Source organism: Papaver somniferum, unplaced genomic scaffold (assembly GCF_003573695.1).
Source record: "Papaver somniferum cultivar HN1 unplaced genomic scaffold, ASM357369v1 unplaced-scaffold_10, whole genome shotgun sequence".
NCBI classification, from domain to species: Eukaryota; Viridiplantae; Streptophyta; class Magnoliopsida; order Ranunculales; family Papaveraceae; genus Papaver; species Papaver somniferum.
This window is the reverse complement of record NW_020618825.1, coordinates 4,501,606-4,522,154: the sequence shown is the minus strand read 5'-3', so window position 1 is coordinate 4,522,154 and position 20,549 is coordinate 4,501,606. Positions and strand designations below refer to the sequence as shown.

General features: G+C 34.5%; 4 protein-coding genes across 4 annotated transcripts; 3 read left to right on the top strand and 1 right to left on the bottom strand.

The window, feature by feature from the left end:
- The first annotated feature begins 5,385 nt into the window (after positions 1-5,385).
- Positions 5,386-7,188, top strand: LOC113326180 (BTB/POZ and MATH domain-containing protein 3-like). The gene is made up of 4 exons (XM_026573952.1): positions 5,386-5,717; positions 6,282-6,630; positions 6,732-7,008; positions 7,094-7,188. The coding sequence occupies exons 1-4, from the start codon at positions 5,386-5,388 to the stop codon at positions 7,186-7,188; spliced, it is 1,053 nt and encodes a 350-aa protein (XP_026429737.1).
- Positions 7,189-8,196: 1,008 nt separating this feature from the next.
- On the top strand, positions 8,197-10,586 carry LOC113326179 (BTB/POZ and MATH domain-containing protein 3-like). The gene is made up of 4 exons (XM_026573951.1): positions 8,197-8,447; positions 9,649-9,994; positions 10,075-10,351; positions 10,489-10,586. The coding sequence occupies exons 1-4, from the start codon at positions 8,197-8,199 to the stop codon at positions 10,584-10,586; spliced, it is 972 nt and encodes a 323-aa protein (XP_026429736.1).
- Positions 10,587-12,626: 2,040 nt separating this feature from the next.
- Positions 12,627-18,553, top strand: LOC113326815 (UDP-sugar pyrophosphorylase-like). The gene is made up of 17 exons (XM_026574483.1): positions 12,627-12,911; positions 13,010-13,117; positions 14,235-14,351; positions 14,535-14,675; positions 14,824-14,923; positions 15,213-15,340; positions 15,439-15,510; positions 15,623-15,687; positions 15,834-15,894; positions 16,011-16,128; positions 16,298-16,422; positions 16,598-16,674; positions 16,790-16,895; positions 17,218-17,277; positions 17,402-17,482; positions 17,568-17,807; positions 17,918-18,553. Exons 1-17 carry the CDS (start codon positions 12,801-12,803, stop codon positions 18,083-18,085), a joined length of 1,878 nt encoding a protein of 625 aa, XP_026430268.1. The 5' UTR covers positions 12,627-12,800; the 3' UTR covers positions 18,086-18,553.
- Positions 18,554-19,532: 979 nt separating this feature from the next.
- On the bottom strand, positions 19,533-20,322 carry LOC113326047 (stress-response A/B barrel domain-containing protein HS1-like). Its single transcript, XM_026573851.1, has 2 exons — positions 20,107-20,322; positions 19,533-19,999 (listed from the first exon to the last, which is right to left on the bottom strand). The coding sequence occupies exons 1-2, from the start codon at positions 20,268-20,270 to the stop codon at positions 19,801-19,803; spliced, it is 363 nt and encodes a 120-aa protein (XP_026429636.1). The 5' UTR covers positions 20,271-20,322; the 3' UTR covers positions 19,533-19,800.
- Positions 20,323-20,549: the final 227 nt, after the last annotated feature.

Sequence of the window (20,549 nt, the reverse complement as noted above, 5' to 3'; positions counted from 1 at the left end):
GATTATCTTGGTGGATCTTAGCAGAAAAGCTCATTCAAAAGCACACAAAACAGCAACGCATTCAGCTATATATAGTAGAAACTCTATAAATTAATGATGTCGGGACCATCAAAATTTATTAATCAAGCAAGATATTAATTAACCGATAAATTAATAACTATTAATTTATAGATAAATTTTATATCGAATAATTAGTTTCTAAATAAACAAAATATCATACCATATCTTTTATATTTCCTATATAAATACAATATCAGTATCAATATCATACTTTTATAAACATAATATCCAATCATATTTTTTATTTCTTATATAAACACAATACCAATATCAAATAATATTTTTTTACAAATACTATATCAAAAATCATACTACGAACAAATAAAATAATATTTTATATAAATACAATATGAAATCATACGACTAACACAAACAAATCATAAACACAATATGGCTTCTCATCTTAAAGGTTTAAAAAAATCAAAAATGGCTGATGAAATTCGTAGAGCATTGTGCAAGCACAACAAGGATAATCCAACAACATCAAAGATTCTTACAAATAAGAAAAATTAGAGATCAAATTCAATGCGATATTGATTTCATCAAAAAACAGAAGACAATTAAATCATTTTTCAAAAAGTTGTCGTAAATCATTAATGTATTGAATATATTTAATGCATTATTAACTTATATTTCATATGTGGATTACATAGGTAATAAAAAAAAATATTATCTTATAATTTTATCGAATTATTAATTTGGCACGTTGTCTCCGACTCAGGACCGGTGAAAAATATTATTTAAGAGAGTTTATTAAATAATTGAATATTAATTAAAAGAGTTTCTACTGTATTTTTATTAAAAAATAAGCAAGACTAAAGTTTTACAAAGTTAAAAGACAAAATTAAACACAGAATTACAAAGCCCAAACAAACAGGCCCAAGATAAAATTAGACAAACCTATAGTAGACAGTGTCAGGCATTTTTATGCGCCTTAAGAACAAAGGTCTTCCGGTATGTATAATTCTATCTCCTGCATTCAGTTCTGCTCCTATTTTGGCTAGGGAATCAGCATAAAAATTGATCTCATGATAACAATGTTCAAAAATGATTTCTTCCATTTGCCTTATAGCATTCATTCATCTTGTTTTAAGAAACCAAGGAACTCTTGCAGTGCTGAACTCATTAATAACTGACTTGGAATCAGATCTTATGATTATCTTGGTGGCTCTTAGCAGAAAAGCTCATTCAAAAGCACACAAAACAGCAACGCATTCAGCTATATATAGTAGAAACTCTATAAATTAATGATGTCGGGACCATCAAAATTTATTAATCAAGCAAGATATTAATTAACCGATAAATTAATAACTATTAATTTATAGATAAATTTTATATCGAATAATTAGTTTCTAAACAAACAAAATACCATACCATATCTTTTATATTTCCTATATAAATACAATATCAGTATCAATATCATACTTTTATAAACATAATATCCAATCATATTTTTTATTTCTTATATAAACACAATACCAATATCAAATAATATTTTTTTACAAATACTATATCAAAAATCATACTACGAACAAATAAAATAATATTTTATATAAATACAATAAGAAATCATACGACTAACACAAACAAATCATAAACACAATATGGCTTCTCATCTTAAAGGTTTAAAAAAATCAAAAATGGCTGATGAAATTCGTAGAGCATTGTGCAAGCACAACAAGGATAATCCAACAACACCAAAGATTCTTACAAATAAGAAAATTTAGAGATCAAATTCAATGCGATATTGATTTCAGCAAAAAACAGAAGACAATTAAATCATTTTTCAAAAAGTTATCGTAAATCATTAATGTATTGAATATATTTAATGCATTATTAACTTATATTTCATATGTGGCTTACATAGGTAATAAAAAAAATATTATCTTATAATTTTATCGAATTATTAATTTGGCACGTTGTCCCCGACTCAGGACCGGTGAAAAATATTATTTAAGAGAGTTTATTAAATAATTGAATATTAATTAAAAGAGTTTCTACTGTATTTTTATTAAAAAATAAGCAAGACTAAAGTTTTACAAAGTTAAAAGACAAAATTAAACACAGAATTTCAAAGCCCAAACAAACAGGCCCAAGATAAAATTAGACAAACCTATAGTAGACAGTGTCAGGCATTTTTATGCGTCTTAAGAACAAAGGTCTTCCGGTATGTATAATTCTATCTCCTGCATTCAGTTCTGCTCCTATTTTGGCTAGGGAATCAGCATAAAAATTGATCTCATGATAACAATGTTCAAAAATGATTTCTTCCATTTGCCTTATAGCATTCATTCATCTTATTTTGAGAAACCAAGGAACTCTTGCAGTGCTGAACTCATTAATAACTGACTTGGAATCAGATCTTATGATTATCTTGGTGGCTCTTAGCAGAAAAGCTCATTCAAAAGCACACAAAACAGCAACACATTCAGCTATATACAGTAGAAACTCTATAAATTAATGATGTCGGGACCATCAAAATTTATTAATTAAGCAAGATATTAATTAACCGATAAATTAATAACTATTAATTTATAGATAAATTTTATATCAAATAATTAGTTTCTAAACAAACAAAATACCATACCATATCTTTTATATTTCCTATATAAATACAATATCAATATCATACTTTTATAAACATAATATCCAATCATATTTTTTATTTCTTATATAAACACAATACCAATATCAAATAATATTTTTTTACAAATACTATATCAAAAATCATACTAAGAACAAATAAAAAAGTATTTTATATAAATACAATATGAAATCATACGACTAACACAAACAAATCATAAACACAATATGGCTTCTCATCTTAAAGGTTTAAAAAAATCAAAAATGGCTGATGAAATTCGTAGAGCATTGTGCAAGCACAATAAGGATAATCCAACAACACCAAAGATTCTTACAAATAATAAAAATTAGAGATCAAATTCAATGCGATATTGATTTTAGCTAAAAAACATAAGACAATTAAATCATTTTTCAAAAAGTTAATGTATTGAATATATATAATGCATTATTAACTTATATTTCATACGGGGCCTACATAGGTAATAAAAAAAGTATTATCTTATAATTTTATCGAATTATTAATTTGGCACGTTGTCCCTGACTCAGGACGGGTGAAAATATTATTTAAGAGAGTTTATTAAATAATCGAGTATTAATTAAAAGAGTTTCTACTGTATGTGTTTCATAATCGGTAGTTTAGTTTTTCTTTTATCTACCGATTGCAAAATCTCATTTTTGGGTTAACTCTATATTCGGTGGTTATATGAACTATCTTGACTATCGATTATGGTAGGATTTCAGCAAAGAGAGCCATTGTATAATCGGAAGTTAGGATAACTTCATTTCCTACCGATTATAGGCTCAACCAGAATTCGGAAATTAGAAGATTTTGGCAAAATCTCATTTTGGGCTACTCTCTATTCGGTAATTATATGAACTATCTTGACTTCCGATTATAGTAGGATTTCGGCAAAGAGAGCCACTGTATAATCGGAAGTCAGGATACCTTCATTTACTACCGATTATAGGCTCAACCAAAATTCAAAAAAATAGAGAAGTTTTGCAAACTCTCATTTTGGGGCTACTCTATATTCGGGTGTTAAATAACTTAAATTCCCTACCAATTATGATAGCATTTTATCCAAAGGTCTACTTTAATCGGGAGTCAACATAACTTTATTTACTACCGATTATAGGATAATTAAAATTCAAAAGATAGAGGATTTTTGCAAAATCTCCTTTTTTGGGGCTACTCTATATTCGGGAGTTAAATAACCTCAATTCACTACCGATTATGGTAACATTTTATCCAAAGGTCTAGTTTAATCGGGAGTCAAGATAATTTTATTTACTACCGATTATAGGATAATCAAAATTCAAAAAGATAAAGAATTTTATTTTGGAAATACTTTATGTTCGGAAATTATATAAACTAAATTGATTCCTGATTGTGGATGAACTTCCCGATTGTAAAATTATCTACCGATTATATAGGTTAGTTTGATCATTAAAAAAAATGGAAGATAAGGGGTGGTTACATTTTACGTTTAGATAACTTTTCTTGTCCTTTAATATCGTCCTAATTCTTTTGAGTCGCCCCTAAAGACGCCCGGAAGATTATACCAGCTATGGCCAGCAAATCCAAATACCAAGTACAATTAGATTTTTTTTTTTTTTTTGAATGGCAAAATCCTCCATTTCAAGTGTACATATAAAATGAATGTTGTTGCATTCCCACTATAGTTTTGACTTTTGCATGTCTTAAGAGCTTGTATATATCATGTACAGTATAGTGGTGTTAGCATTCACTGTTCATATTTGTCCCAAAACCCAAAAGTGCTTGCTCCGTCAGTGGTTACAAAAGTTATAAACACCAGTACTTTTATTCAAATATTAAAGCGTACATAAAAAAGAAAAAGAAACACACACAATTCGACTGGTTAACGAAAGCAATAAGGTACAGTTTCTCAAAAGAGATTTGAGAATATATAACTTATTTAGGTGGTGTCAAGTACCCATTCTCCTTTACAGCTTTGAAAAAACCCACCAATTCATTATAGTCAGGGAGATTATTTTTTATCACAGGAATTTGCTTGAATCTTTCAGTCCAGGCATGAAATTTAGGGAAATTATGTGCTTCAAAAAGACTAACTCCAGCTACTTCTTCCATAGCTCCAGACCAATGAGCTATAGATGCAAATGCCAAGTCAACGGCATTAATCTTATCACCACCAAAAAACATATTATCATCTGCCATTCCGCTTTGGTTTTGGATGGTTTTCAATATTTCTGATATTTCTCCTTTTGCCTTCTCATGTTCTTCCCCTGATGTTTTAAAAAAAGTCTGAAAGCTCACACTCTACAAACAAACAAAACAGCAATGAGAAATGATGGGCGGAAATTCGTGATTCCCTAGCAACATAATTAGTTAATGGATTTATGGGCAAGGCTCTTAAGGGGCAAGCCCAAATAGAATACAAAATACGTATTCAATTCAAGGCACTTATACAACAATATCATATGGGTTAATATTAATATACCCTAGTTTCATGAACACCAACAATCTATAGTCGCATTGATCACCAGATTTTCTTTAGACCAGAAATTCTATTTTTTATTTTCCGGGAGGATTGATATCAGACCGCTTAATAAGAATTTTCTCACGAGAGACTCTATCGTACTGTTGCATATTATTATTGGATCATGATTATTGGATTCTCTCTGTAAATCTCCTCCTTTTACTGCCTTTTCCTTTGTTTCTAGCTTCTGCCGTCGCTACGTGAGCTTTAATATCTAAAGATCATGTCGACGCGGTGGATTAGTGAGACTGTGGAAGGTTCTCATGAGTTCAACATTGAAGGATATTCTCTAGCAAAGGGATCACAAGGAGTTGGTAAATCCATGACCAGTGGCAGATTCAGTATGTGTGGACGTGACTGGGTTATTGTTGTTTATCTAGACGGAAATACTCAAACTTGCAAGGATTACATATCCGTGTTCGTTAAGTTAATTAGCCCTACAGAAGTCAGGGCAGCGCATGAATTTAAATTACTGGACAAAACCGGAAAAGGGGAACATGGTGCTCATTACACGGCTACATCTCCAAGAACGTTTAACACAACAGAAAACTCATGGTACATATGTTTTTTCCGATTCCTATGGTTGTTGAATCTTTTATCAGTTTTATGAGTAATTCAAGCTGTTCTGAAACTAGAGTAGTAGACCACCAGAAATTTAGCCTTCTTTACGAATTTAAATTGCGTTACAAAGCCTGTGCACAAACGATTATAGCTACGCAATGCAAGTTACCCAAATTGATGTCACTCATCTTCTTCTCGGTCTCAAAAATAAAATAAAATTACATGACTTTAGAAGTAGACAACAAATTAGTTGGTTGTTCTGCTTGCTCACTATAGTTTCTTCCAAAGATGTGTATTATTGAGGATGTCATATAGTACAATGGTAAATATGGTGATAATTCATCCATCCAGATAGCAATTTAATAATTTTAGCACCAAATTCTTTAATAAAAATAAAATTTTAATAGTATGAATTAATGGATATGGAGAATCAAACTAATATTCTGGATAGTCCTAACTACTTTATTTGCTACCCAAATGGTTGACACATTATATAAAAATCTCTTCTATTTTGGACCTTATAGTGCATAAACGACGTTCCATATGAATTAATTTCAGGGGATACCAGGAGTATATGAAGAGGTCGGAGTTGGAGACCTCAAGTTATCTCAAGGGCGATTGTGTTACCATTCATTGTACAATGAGGGTAGTTCAAACTCGTGTTGAAGAGGGGAAACATTATGTTATTCCTATACCTCCATCAAATATGAGTCAGAACTTCAAGGGCTTGCTGGAATCTGAATTTGGTTCTGATATTACTATCCAGGTTTGCAATGAATCCTTCAAAGCCCATAAGTCGATTCTTGCAGCTCGATCTCCTGTATTTAAAGCAATGTTTTTCGGAGTAGTGGGTAATCCAAACATGGAAACAGTATCCATTAAAGAGGTTGATCCCTTTGTCTTTAAGGTAAGTTTTTTCACAATTTTATCATATACAGTCGTATCTAACTTTTACCCCTGCAGAAATTTACTAGTTTTTCTATCTTAAACTTATATGGTGTGTGGCAGGCAATGTTGCTGTTTTTGTACTCAGATGAATTTCCTGAAACACGTGAACTATCTAATTCGGATTCTCCTTGCACTTCAACTTCAATCTTGCATCATCTGTTAGCTGCAGCAGATCGCTATGATCTTGCCCGATTGAAACTCATGTGTGAGGAAAAATTATGCGAAACAATAGCTGCAGACACTGTGGCAACAACACTGGCCCTAGCTGACAAACACCAATGCCTGCAACTGAAAACTGTTTGTCTAAACTTTGCTGCTAAACCCAAAAACTTGGGAGGTGAGTGTTGTGTTTAGACCATGTGTGTCTGTTCAGTTTTGGGTTAACCAATTATTTTCTTACCCATTAAATGTTTTGCGTGCAGAGGTTATGAAGTCTGATGGGTATGCATATTTGGAGAAGTCGTGTCCATCACTATTGACTGATCTGTTGAAGATTAATGCAGCTGTTGATAAATAATACTCCTCCATCTTACCAACAAAAAAAAAGGTTTATCTGTTGGTATATATTTGCACAATTTTAAAGGAAACTATGAGAAATTGTTTTTTTAGGACTCCATATATTATTTAACAAAGCCTAATACTTTGTCAAAAACAACAACACCTGTAAGAGTAATTTAGTGTTTCTCCAACACCCACGCCTGCGCCATAGGGCTTGTTTTAACTTTTTTCTAATATCCACACAGACGTACAGTGTTCAAATCTATGACAATGAAGGCCACAATGACAGTCTTTGAAGTCTTCGATGGCAATCAAAATGTAAGGAAAATGCCGATCAAAAAAAAAAAAAAAAAGATTCGGAAAGTGCACTAGGTCCTTGAGTGACCATTTTCTTGTCCCCGTGCCCACATGATTGGAGCCATTAATTTACCAAAAAATTAACTAGCATATACATCAAGCGGAACATAGAGCAGTTCTTAGCGCCTGTCGATACATTTGAGAACTTTTGAAAAGATGCTCATTGTTGCAAACTTGAGATAATGAAAAAATATAGTTACCAACTTCCTTCAAATACAATCAAATTAACACTATACCAGTTCAAAGTTGATCAAATAAATCACCATTGAATCCTTCCGATTTTAACAGAGTAATGGCTGTAGTTGTTGGTTGATTAAGGAGTGTTTGGAATTTTTGGATGAGTAGCTAGGATTATTTTGTTTAGAACACGAATTTTCAGGCTATATGATCTAGAGATTGAAAACAAAAGGGTGGTGGTGCTGTTCCATATTTGGTCTTTGAGTTTGGCCTGATATTTTCATTCGTTGGCCGGCGTCGCGGTCTTCTAGTTTTAAATTAGGTAACTAGAATTTTCTTACAAATAGAAGTTCTATTGTTTTTTTCTCCTATAAAAGGAGGATTGGTCCACTACCGCTCCAATACTGTTTTCATCAAAATTTCTCCATAAATCTCCTCCTTTTAGTATCCTTTTCCTTTGATTCCCGTCAGCTTCAATATCCGAAGATCGATCATGGCCCCAAAAAGGCCAAGAGTTTCCAAGCCTAACACCGACGATGACGAGATATCATCGTTGTCGCAGTGGATTTGCGAGACTGTGAAAGGTTGTCATGAATTCAAGATTAAAGGATATTCTACGGGGATAGGAGTTGGTGAATCCATGACTAGTGGCGAATTCAATGTTGGTGGTCATGAATGGGTTATGGAATTTCATCTAGACGACGAGACTGAAGCTAGCGAGGAGTACCTATCCTTGTATCTTAAGTTAGTAAGCCCTAGAGAAGTCAGGGCGAAATATGAGTTTAAACTACGGAACATGTTCATTTGTTCAAATATTTTTAAATCACGTATTAAATGGACGAGTAAAAAGTAGTTTGGGTGAAATGGACAAAAAAAATTTAGTAAAGATGAAACTGGATTCATTTTGGCTTAAATTTTAAAAACAGTAAAGATGAAACTGGATACATCATGTATAAATTAAAAATAAGAAAAAGTATTTGAAAATGGGCATGACGAAACTGTTTACATCCTGCCTATTTTTATATTTTTTCACATTTAAACAGTATCAAAATCTAACCGTCATTTTCACCCAGAAATTATTGATTTTGGTCTTTTTAACCAACTTTGTGTTTGTAAATTACTGGACCCAGTAAGAAAAGGGAAATTTGGTTTTCATTCCATTTCTAAATGTACAACGTTTCAGCCAGATGACTCACGGTACGTACGTGTTTTCCGATTCCAAATGTTGTAGGATTATGTCGAATCTTTTAGCTGTTTTACGAGTAATTCAAGCTGTTTTGAAACTAGGATAGGAGGATAGTAATCTCATTCGTTAGGAATTGAAATTGCATCACAAAGCGTTTTTGCACAAACGATTATAGCCTACGCCTTGCACACAGTGCAAGTTACCCGATTCAATACCACCATGATGTCCGCATAGGAAACATAAACAACCATGATGTCTTGTTTGTTACCGGATTCTATACCACCATGATGTCTTTTTTCTGTAGCCACATAGGAAATACACACGACGATCGTTGGGGAAGCTCTTACTGCTTCCTGACTCAACGCAACCATGATGTTTTGTTTGTGTTACCATATAGGAAACATACAATGACCATTGTAGCAGCTCTTAAAGCATACTGACTCGGCTCAAAAAAAGGATAAAAAAAAATTAAGAAAAAAATATTCACATGCCTTTAGAACTAGTAATGCATTTGGAACTAGAGAACAAAGTTCTTGCACGTGTGTGCCCGTGGCCGTGCCCGTGCCAAACTTTAGAACTAGAGTACTAGACAATAAAGTTAGTTGTTCTGCTTGTTTACTATAGTTAGTTGTACTAACAATAATTTGAATCAATGGAGATAAAGAATCAAACTGACCCATATTTCTGCACTCAACTCCTAATTCGTTGATGCATATATTAGTAAGGAAACTCCCTTTTATTGTTCCCCATTATTTTCAGGGGATTCGAGCGGTATATGAAAAGGTCGAAGTTGGAGACCTCAGATTATCTCAAGGACGATTGTCTTAACATTCATTGTACAATCATAGTGAAAACATGTGTTAAAGAGGGGAAATATTATGTTATTCCTGTACCTCCATCAGATATGAATCAGAATCTTAAGGGTTTGCTAGAGTCTGGAACTGGTTCTGATGTTACTATTCAGGTAGGCAGTGAATTCTTCAAAGACCATAAGTTGATTCTTGCAGCTCGATCTCCTGTATTCAAAGCCATGTTTTTTGGACTAGTGGGTAATCCAGACATAGAAACAGTATCCATTGAAGAGTTTGATCCCTTTGCATTTAAGGTAAGGCTTTAATTAACAATTCATTATACTACATTCAATTAAATAGTTCTTACACCTTAAACTTATATGATGTGTTGCAGGCCATGTTGCTATTTTTGTACTCCGATGAACTTCCTGTAGCACGTGAACTTTGTGATTCAGATTCCCTTTGCACTTCAACTACAATTATGCAACATTTGTTAGTTGCAGCAGATCACTTTGGTCTTGCCCGATTGAAACTTATGTGTGAGGCAAAGTTGTGTGAAGAAATAACTGCAAATAATGTGGCAAGAACGCTGGTCCTAGCAGACAAACACCAATTCTCGCAACTGAAAACTATCTGTCTAAACGTTGCAGCAAAAGCAGAAAATGTGGAAAGTGAGTGATATATCTAGAGCTCAGAGAAAGTAATTAACTATATATTTGTATAGATTTCACACGAGGAGTACCAAGTGTGTTTGATCGTTTTCGTGTTAGAAAAGTACGTTCTTACCCATTAAATGTTTTACGTGTAGAGGTTTTGAAGTCTGATGGGTTTGCAGATTTAGCGAAAAGTTGTCCCTCACTATTGATTGATCTGTTGAAGACCGATGTAGTGGTAAATGGAAATTGAAGCCTACTACTTTGCAGGAAAGGAATGTTGAAAACAACAACGACAAGACATAGTGCAACTTCAACACCGGCCTCATAGGGAGTTTATTAGTTAGCAAAATCTTAATAACTTGTTTGGAACATTAAATAGTGCAAGCACTGTGAAAATTGTTTCATATATTATAAAACAGTTTACTTGTTATCAATGGAGTTATATTTCATATATAATGACCAGGGAAATGGATTTAAGTCCAAATCAGTCTAGTTACTAGATTAGCCTTTGATTGGCTACTGTCTTTTCTGAATTTTACAAAGGCAACAACATGAAAAAAGTACCTGTGTACCACGGCTATGCAAAAGCTAATAATCCAACAGGAGTAGTAGGTATTGTGGCAGTCTAAAGTGGTGGTACTTGTGATAAGGTGACATAGCTAAGTGGTGGCTGGGGTCATTCCACTTGAAGAGTCATTGTCTTACTTTTACTTGAACTTGTAGAATCCAGATCAGGTTTTATTATTGTGCAGTTTGTGCCAAAATTTTTGTTAGGTGTTTTCTAAACTAATCTTTTGTTAACTTGAAGATGTGCATGTTTGATGAATCTAGGAGCCATCTCGGCTAAGCATTAACATTCGCAGTGGCTGGAATATACGGAGGAGATTACCACGGATGGGATTGATTGGTCAAAGTCTTCCGGATGTATGATTTTCAAAATCTTCCAAAAGTAGGAGTGCCTTTACATAATACCTAAGACACCCTTTATAGTCCCATGTCTACATATTTATAGCGTGACATCCACATATTTTGACCGATGTCGACATATTTATAACCTAATGTCTACATATTTTATGAATAATGTCCGATGTCTAGACTTTGAAACATGGCTATGCCTAGATTTTGGATGTCTACATATCTTTACATGTAATGTCTACACATTGACGTGGCATCAGTAAAAAAAAATGGTGGGGTCTTAGTCAAAAATAAATTTACTATAATATTATAGAAAAAGAAAAAGTAATAATAAAAAAAAACCGATGTTTACACATTAACAGACATAACTGGGTATTTCTGAAAAATTGGGGGCATATATGTCAAACACTTTACACATTGTTTGGCGTCTATTAAAAGTTGCAGCTTTACACTGCATATTCATAATCAACTGAAGTATTCAGCCCGATACTACTGAGTAAGACTACAAGTACGATTTATCCAGAACTACCAATAGAGTTAATGGAATAATTTGTTTATGAAAAGAAAACAGAAGACAAACTAGTCAGACTGAGTTATCTACAATTTATGAAAATCATGCCAGATGTCCTTAATAATGAATAACATTGGATGCTGGAACACGAGAGGGCTCAATGACCATCTAGAACACCGTTGTCCCTCTCATCTCATATACTCAATTTTCTTGTGGGAAAGAAAAAAAAAAGAGATTATCATTTCGTGTTGTGGTATTTCTAAGCTCAAATTCTATCCCGAAACGGGTTAGTGTAGCGGATATATGAGTGTCCTTTTTTCTTTGATTATCCATATAGAACGATTGACAAAATAAAAAAAAGTTAGAATCAACCGTGCTTCTATTACTCTGCGTGTATATGCACAGAGGTGTTCACATAGCTATGCGACATAATTAATTTGAAAAATCAAAAGTTTGTTCAATATTTTGGTTAAATAACCCCGGATACTACTATCAACTTTCAAAATCACAAAAAATATCTTTTCAACAAAACATATTTTGTTTGTGACTTCTGAAAAGTACTTCTGCTACGAGATGATCAAAAACACTGTTGCTTCTAGTTTCCCAACAGTCAATTAGGCTTCTCAATCGGATTCGGTTTGAATGGGAATATGCTATCTATTCTAGAGTCCCCCATGACTCTATTTCCCCTTTTCTCGTGGTATGCTGTCGTTCTTTTTTGTATTAACAAAAAATTAGGATAAGGGATGACCCATGTTTACTATCACTATCCATCCATAGTATTTTCCCACAAAAAAGGGAGTAGTCCCCAAAATTTGGTTCCTTTTTATTGTTGTGGAAACATGACGCGTTGCCAAACAAACAAATCCATTTCAACCGAACGGTCATGCGCCTGAACTCAGAACCCGAATCATTTATTTTGTTTAACAGCCCGTTCTCTGTTTTGATCCAATAATCTCTCTCTCTCTCGAGCTCAATGTTGTTGCAGTAACCGTAGAAAAAAATCCCCGACTTCCTTTTCAATCAAAATTCCCCAAAATGACAGAATCAATTGAGAAACAACTCTCAGAATTGGGAACCGATGGCGATTTCTTCTCTTTTTCGTGTCCTAATCTTCAGAAGAATCTCAGTATTCTTTCTCCTGATCAGGTAACAATCCGAAATAATCTAATGGAAATTTGGTTTCTAATGATTCAAATTAGAGATTTGTTTATTTATTTTCTGTTGAATTTGATTTTGATGGACAGATAAAACTGGGGAAAATGTTGGTGGAGATGGGGCAAACTCATCTATTTTCTCATTGGTCTCAACCTGGTTCGGATGACGATCATCCGAAGATATCTTTATTTGATCAGGTTTTTCTTTACATACTCTTATACTCTGAAATTTGATTTATGTTGTTGAATTTTCAATTTTAGATAGAGAGAGATGTTTAGTTTGGAGAGAGCATGCCAATTTGGGCAGCTTTAGTTCTATTTTTTCTCAATTTGACCAGCAGTGTGTGAAATTTTATGAATGGCGTCTTAGATTCTTCTCATTGCTCTTGATCTTGTTTCAAGATGTTTGTCTGCAAATGTTGCAATGTCAGGGCTGCTCCTACTCCTTTATTCAATTATCAGTCACAGATTACTGTGGAATACTGTGGCCAAACCATTCTGCTCGAAACCTGCTCTTTGCTAGGGATCGTGTAGTTTATTAGTTGATCTGAGTTCACTGATGAAATTGTAAAGCCTTAAGGATTTCTACGTGCTCAAAGAAAATGGAACTCGTTTTCGGCCCAAGGGGCATCATGAATTTCCAATCAAGAATTCGGTTGAAAGGTGGTTTGGGTGTTCAAGGACACGGTTTTGTTTGTCCATGGAAATAACCAATTTTTTTTTCTTCTGGAAATGGTGATTATGTGTGGAATCCACTATTTTGTTGTTTTGAATTCAGAAGATATTGCATCAATGTAAGGTGCTTATAAATTTGACTAGTTGTCCGGGAAGAGACGAACTAACATGATCAAATTAGCATCACTTCTTTTTCATTATGGTTTACACTATAACTAGTCCTTGGCTTAATAGTTCTCCACATGATTCAAATTGGGCCATGTCAAACTCATTAACTCTGGTCTTACAATAGATATACACATATTGCAATTCGATGATAAGTTTCATAGAAAATTTTAGACTAAGTGATAACTTATGATATCATTGGTTCTTGTAGAGTTATAATGGTTAACCCAGTCACATTTTGATGAGTTTTGGTTGTAAAACGAAGCTGACTCACCTCCCTGTCCTTGACATCCTTGGTTACTTAGTAATATACTTTTAACTACGAGATGGGTGCCGATTGATGCCTAAGTTTTGATGTTGCTTTTTGGCTAATGGGTTTTGTTATGTTACCGTCTTATGAATTTGGAGTCTGATGGCAATTAACACAACTGTTACTTGGCTACGTGGTTGATGTCAAGTTGTTATCTCGTTTCAGGTGAATAAGCTTGACACTAGCTACCCTGGTGGATTGGCTTCGTACATTCAAAATGCTAGAAGACTCCTTGCAGATTCAAAAGAAGGGAAGAATCCATTTGATGGATTTACTCCTTCTGTAAGTTTGAAAACTTCTCTCTCTTTTCCAATTGTCTTACTTGTTGCTTATTTCTCATTTTTTATTTATATGCTCATTGTTGTTGTACCATATCTGGAAATAGTCACAACTTTTACTGTTCAAGTTGTGGAATAGGTAAACAGAGCATGGGTGATTGTTGTACTGAGGTGATTGCCTTTCCAGGTTCCATCTGGAGAAATTCTTACCTTTGGGGATGAAAACTTTGTAAAATTTGAGGAGGCTGGTATCAAGGAAGTACGCAATGCTGCATTTGTCCTTGTTGCAGGTGGGCTTGGGGAACGTCTTGGCTACAATGGAATTAAGGTAGATTTCGAAAGTTTGTGACTCTAGTTGGTTAATTTGTTCGCCTGTTTGTCTGTTTATCATTTTCTGACCACATTCGGAGCTGTAGAATTGTGGTGAATTTGACAAGTTACCCGTACATTTAACCATGCCTACGAACATATTTCAGGTAGCTCTTCCTTCAGAGACCACAACTGGAACATGCTTCCTTCAACACTACGTTGAGTCTATTCTAGCTTTGCAAGAGGCAAGTTGTAGATTGGCACAAGGTTAGTTTGAATTTGATATTTTGGTTGATCCAGTATTTTTTCATTGTATTATTGCTTCTATAGGCTACAGTTCCTGATTCTTTTTTGTACATTCTACCAATTTCAGAGTTTTTTTAGTTGTTAGGCCCTTTTATTCTAAAAATTATATTCTTTCATGCACATTAAGTAATTTTGATGGATTTAAAAGTACCCGTCCCTGTTCTGAGTACAGGTTGTTGCTTTCTCAATTTCTTCATTCGCATCTTCAGTTAGCTGTAAATTTTAATTGACCTTCTCATTGAACTTGTAGGTCAGTCTGAAGTACCGATTCCTCTTGTCATTATGACATCAGATGACACAAATGCACGTACATTGGATCTCTTAGAGTCAAATTCTTTTTTTGGAATGAAGCCGGATCAAGTGAAGCTGCTGAAGCAGGTATATGAATAATCACCATCAGAGTACCATCTCCATATGCTATTGAAGTGATTGAATCTCAATATTACAATCTCCTATGAACTGTATGCTCAATCCAGGAGAAAGTGGCTTGCTTAGATGATAATGATGCCAGGCTTGCAGTGGACCCTGCCAACAAATACCAGATTCAGGTACTTCTCGTTTTGTTTCTTCGCCTCTCTTCCAAACATGATTCCTTGATTTAGAGTCTGTTATATCCATAAGCCTTGATATTGTTCATTTATTTTTTTGATGTCTGCACAGACAAAACCTCATGGGCACGGGGATGTTCATTCACTTCTATATTCAAGCGGCCTTCTGAAAACATGGTGCGCGTTATCTCCAATCTTTTCTCTCGAATTTAGTTCTCAAATATTAAAATTCAGCTAATAGCTCAAATATCATGGCTTGTAAGCTTCGGTTTGCTTAATCACAATTGCAATCTTCTCACAATAAAATGTCATTACTTTCTTAGGCATGATGCAGGTTTGAAATGGGTTCTATTTTTCCAAGATACCAACGGCCTGCTCTTTAGGGTACAGTTAATCCATGTTGAATGTTTTCGTTAATTTATTTTTGGAGGTAGAATTATGTATTTGATGAAGCTAATGAATTGTTTTATTTTTAATTCCTCTTTATAATATGATTTTAGGCAATACCGTCAGCACTTGGGGTTAGTTCCACCAAGGAGTACCATGTTAATTCTCTTGCTGTTCCTCGCAAAGCAAAAGAAGCTATTGGGGGCATTACCAAACTTACTCATGCGGATGGTATTTCCTACATATTTTTCTTTTATTCAATAAAGCATGCTTGTTGTAAATGATGAAATTTATCTTGGATATTTTTGTATTGTATTGTAAGACGCTTCGAAATATGTAACAATTGCCTAGGCAAAATTTGTAATCCATCATTCTTTATTGCAAATGAAATGACTTACAGGGAGAACAATGGTGATTAATGTTGAATATAATCAACTTGATCCTCTACTTCGAGCAACTGGTCATCCTGAAGGAGATGTCAACTCGGAAACAGGCTATTCTCCATTTCCTGGAAATATTAACCAGGTAAGGACCGTAATGTTTTATTATCTATCATATAGATTGCTTTTTTTTTTATCTGTGTTCTTTGCACGTGATTGAGATCCTTAACGAACTAGCATTCGTTCCATTGTTATTTACCAATAACATTTCATAGCTAATCATCTTGCTGACAACTGACATGGTTAAACGCGAAATGTAGTTGATTTTGAACCTTGGTCCTTACATTGAAGAGCTCACCAGAACGCAAGGTGCCATACCGGAGTTTGTAAATCCTAAGTAAGTGTGCTACCTTTGTTCTTGTTCAGTTGTTTCATCTAATCAATCCATCATCGTCTAAGTGATGTCTCTCGCGCTGGCTGAATCTAAAATCAAACATCGTCTTTTGTTATAGATACAAGGATTCCAGTAAAACTTCATTCAAGTCTTCAACTCGATTGGAGTGTATGATGCAAGATTATCCAAAATCACTGTCTCCTTCAGCAAGGGTCGGATTCACGGTAAGTGATCCTTAGTAAGAGTGTTTAAATATTTCTAAGATGTGATTTTTTAGTCAGTTCAAGCTTAAGGATCTCATTTTTACATGATAGGTGCAATAGAATTCTAAATTATTGTTGCTTTACTGAATGGAAACATATCAGATAAAACATTGTTTTGTAGATGTGATTACTTGAATATAGTGTCTGAACTCCTCTTTAGATTATGTTAAAATAATTGCTTGAAAGTTAACCTAGATATATGTTTTCCACTTAAGGTGATGGATTTGGATTTTGTTAAAATAATTGCTTGAAAGTTAACCTAGATATATGTTTTCCACTTTAGGTGATGGATGCATGGTTGGCTTATGCACCTGTCAAGAACAACCCTGAAGATGCTGCAAAGGTGCATAAATCTCTTTCTAAACAACTTGTTTGTTTTTATTTATATATATTTTTTTTTAATTACAAATTTGCAATAAAGCTCCTGGTTTGTTTTAATTTTTATGGTTGCTTGAATCTTATTGAAGGTGCCAAAAGGGAACCCATACCACAGTGCAACTTCTGGAGAAATGTTTATCTATCGAGCCAATAGCCTAATTCTTAAAAAGGTATGCAGGCTTATGGGGTTCATTAAATGTGTATGAAAGTTTTGAGCATGAAAAGTTTTCAGTAGTCATTTTTGTTTGTTACCAGGCTGGTGTCAAATTAGCAGATCCAGTAACTGCAACTTTCAACGGTCAAGAGGTGGAAGTGTGGCCACGCATCACATGGAAGCCCAAATGGGCAATGACTTTTGCTGAGGTAAGAAGCAAAGTTAGTGGGAACTGTTCCATCTCACAAAACTCTACTATGGCCATCAAGGGGCGTAACGTGTTTGTGGAGGATCTCTCTTTGGATGGGGCGCTCATCGTAAATGCAGTTGACAATGCAGAGGTAAAACAATAGAAATACTAGCATTGGTCCACTTTGTTGTCTCCCTTTCGATAAAGTTAGGGGAAAGACTGACATTGCACAATCGTTGTTAATTATCTTCTCTGATGCAGGTAAAAGTTGTGGGACCTGTTCATAACAAAGGGTGGCTTTTGGAGCGAGTTGATCACAAAGACACCTCCATTCCAGAGGAAATAAGGATTAGAGGTTTCCGCTTCAACAAAGTTGATCAGCTGGAGCTGAATTACAACGAGCCAGGAAAATTCAGCAACAGTACATGAGAAGGAAGCTTACCTTACAGAACAGATAGAACACGACGTGGGCGGAAGTACAATTTTGGACCTAGGAGGAAGAGGTCATTCTTCAATCACCCCCTGTACCTAGATAATTTTTTTTAGACGTGATGCTCATTCTGTGATTTATAAAAGCAATAATTTGAGGAAAAAATAAGCTAAGGCTTCTGGTAATTACCCTATTTAGAATGGAAAAATGGGCCTGCAGGATTCTCCTTTTCCATGGTATTTCGGGAAAATTTGATGTTGAAAGTTTTCTTTTCATACAAATAATAAAAGGTAAAAGCTGCTGGCTATGTGTTTATCTGAATACCAGCCGTGGTGCTCCCCAGTTATTTTGTAGATTGAAAAATTGTTGACTTGTGGTTATATCATTTTTGAGCATTTCGCTGACTGTTAGTTCATGTATTATATACACTTATACTCACTCGCATAATGAGAATCTGCATTATTACATACAATAATATCATGTTTGTTTGCATTATACATCTCCAGGGCCAACTCTACTTGAATCATTTTGCCGAGTAGAGCTGGGTGTGATCTTGGAGAAACTTAGTGTCACGATTATCTGCACGAAACAGGTATAGGTCCTTTTAAAGTTTTCATGCGGGCTAAGCAGTCCCATGAAATTGCACCGGGTGGTATATCCTGCTCTCAAGGTAAGCAGTGGTCCCGTAAAGATGCTGCTGCTCCTGAATCCGCAAAAGGTTTCAGAGTTCGTAGCCATGAACTTTTATCACTGTCCCAGAAATGGGTTATTATTCCGGCTACTCCAATTATTAGTAGGTGCCTCCTTAAAAATGCAACTCAACCTACAAACTACATAAAGCAAGAGAGTAAGTGCAAAGTTGGAAAGATGTTTCCTATCATATGCTCTCTGGGAGCATACATTGTAAACGGCAGCAAAAACATTGTATTGACCATTAACGTTCAAAAGGGAACTTCCATCATGTGACGTGCCGACGTGGTCGGTCATGTATAGGAATTATGAATCTTTTGATCTCCCACGTTGCAGTTATATAGGGAAGTCAGTCCATAATCACAAATTGTTGGACAATTTGAAGACTGCCATGAGCAAGTTGTGTTTATGAACCGGGGGGGTTGGGACTACTATTCTAGTGCTGCCTTTTCTCATTCGTAGTCTTATTTTCATTCTTAACAGACAATTCCAAGGCATCAATCTCTTTCACAACATCTTTATCGTCAGAGTAAATTATTTCGAAGCTTCAGAAAAATCTTCTTTCCTGTCAATTATGTAGAGCCAAGCAGGCGAGTCAGGAAACGTTATTATTAAATTGAAGATCCATTTTTGTCGTTATCGATATACCAGGTCAAACGCAATAAATAAATAAATAGCGCTTGGTTAAAACTGGATTAGTAGCACAGAAACTGTTAAGAGTGTTAGATGTAAGATTCAACGCCCAAACAACAGGAAAGGTAGAACAATAGTGCTTAAGATTTATTAAGAAATTGATTCACAGTACAGGTATGTGTAAGGATACAACATACGTACACAATCATGTGAACCTATGAAGCTTATTATAAAATAAAATCTTGGTCATGAAAATCAACACACGCTACAAAGAAGTTATATGAAAGATGAACTGATGAACTCACAAATCAAACAACCCATTACCAGCAGCTGAAATCGCAAATAAAATAGAACAGTACAAGATGCTGATCTAGACAGATAGATGTCAAATTCACGCATGAGGAATAGTGACAGTAACTGGTTTGTAGTCCATGAGGATGATGCTGTCAGTGGCTTCCAACAGTTGTTTGGCAAAACCCATATGTGCAGGATGAGCAATATATGCGTTGACGTCTTCCATGGTATCGAATGTCAGTTGGAAGACATGGGTGTTACCACCAGTCATATTTGCTATGCTCTCATCTTTCCCCCTGTATGAATCAACATCCAATTCATGTCAGAATATACATATACAAACAGAAATATTTATTTTTCATCAATGAATCGCATAAGTACTTATATATGTAAATAATCTTACCAGATGAAGTTCTTGATGGATTTGAATACATCAGTGAGCTTAACGAACTCCTTAATGAGTTCTTCGATCCTCTCTTCTGTGGTTTCAGGCTTGAATTTCACCACCAAAACGTGCTTCACTTCTGTGGTTTCAGGCTTGAACTCCTTAGGGGCGCTGTTTTCCATTTCTCAGAAAGTTTCTATAGTCTCTCTTCTTATCTCTACTCTTTGATCTTGTTTTGTGTTTCTGGTTGGTTTTTCCATGCTAATTTCCACTCTTTATATAGTGTGGCTAAAGTTTGAAACTCTATTATTATCTTTTCATTTTTTTTTTCCTTGTCCATACTTATTTCGTCGAAGCTGCCCACAAATGGTGCATTGGTTCTTATCTCTAGCACAATCATGTGTATATCATGCGCATCTGAGTTTAATATGTTCATCTCTTTGTATGATTGGTTTCTAAGC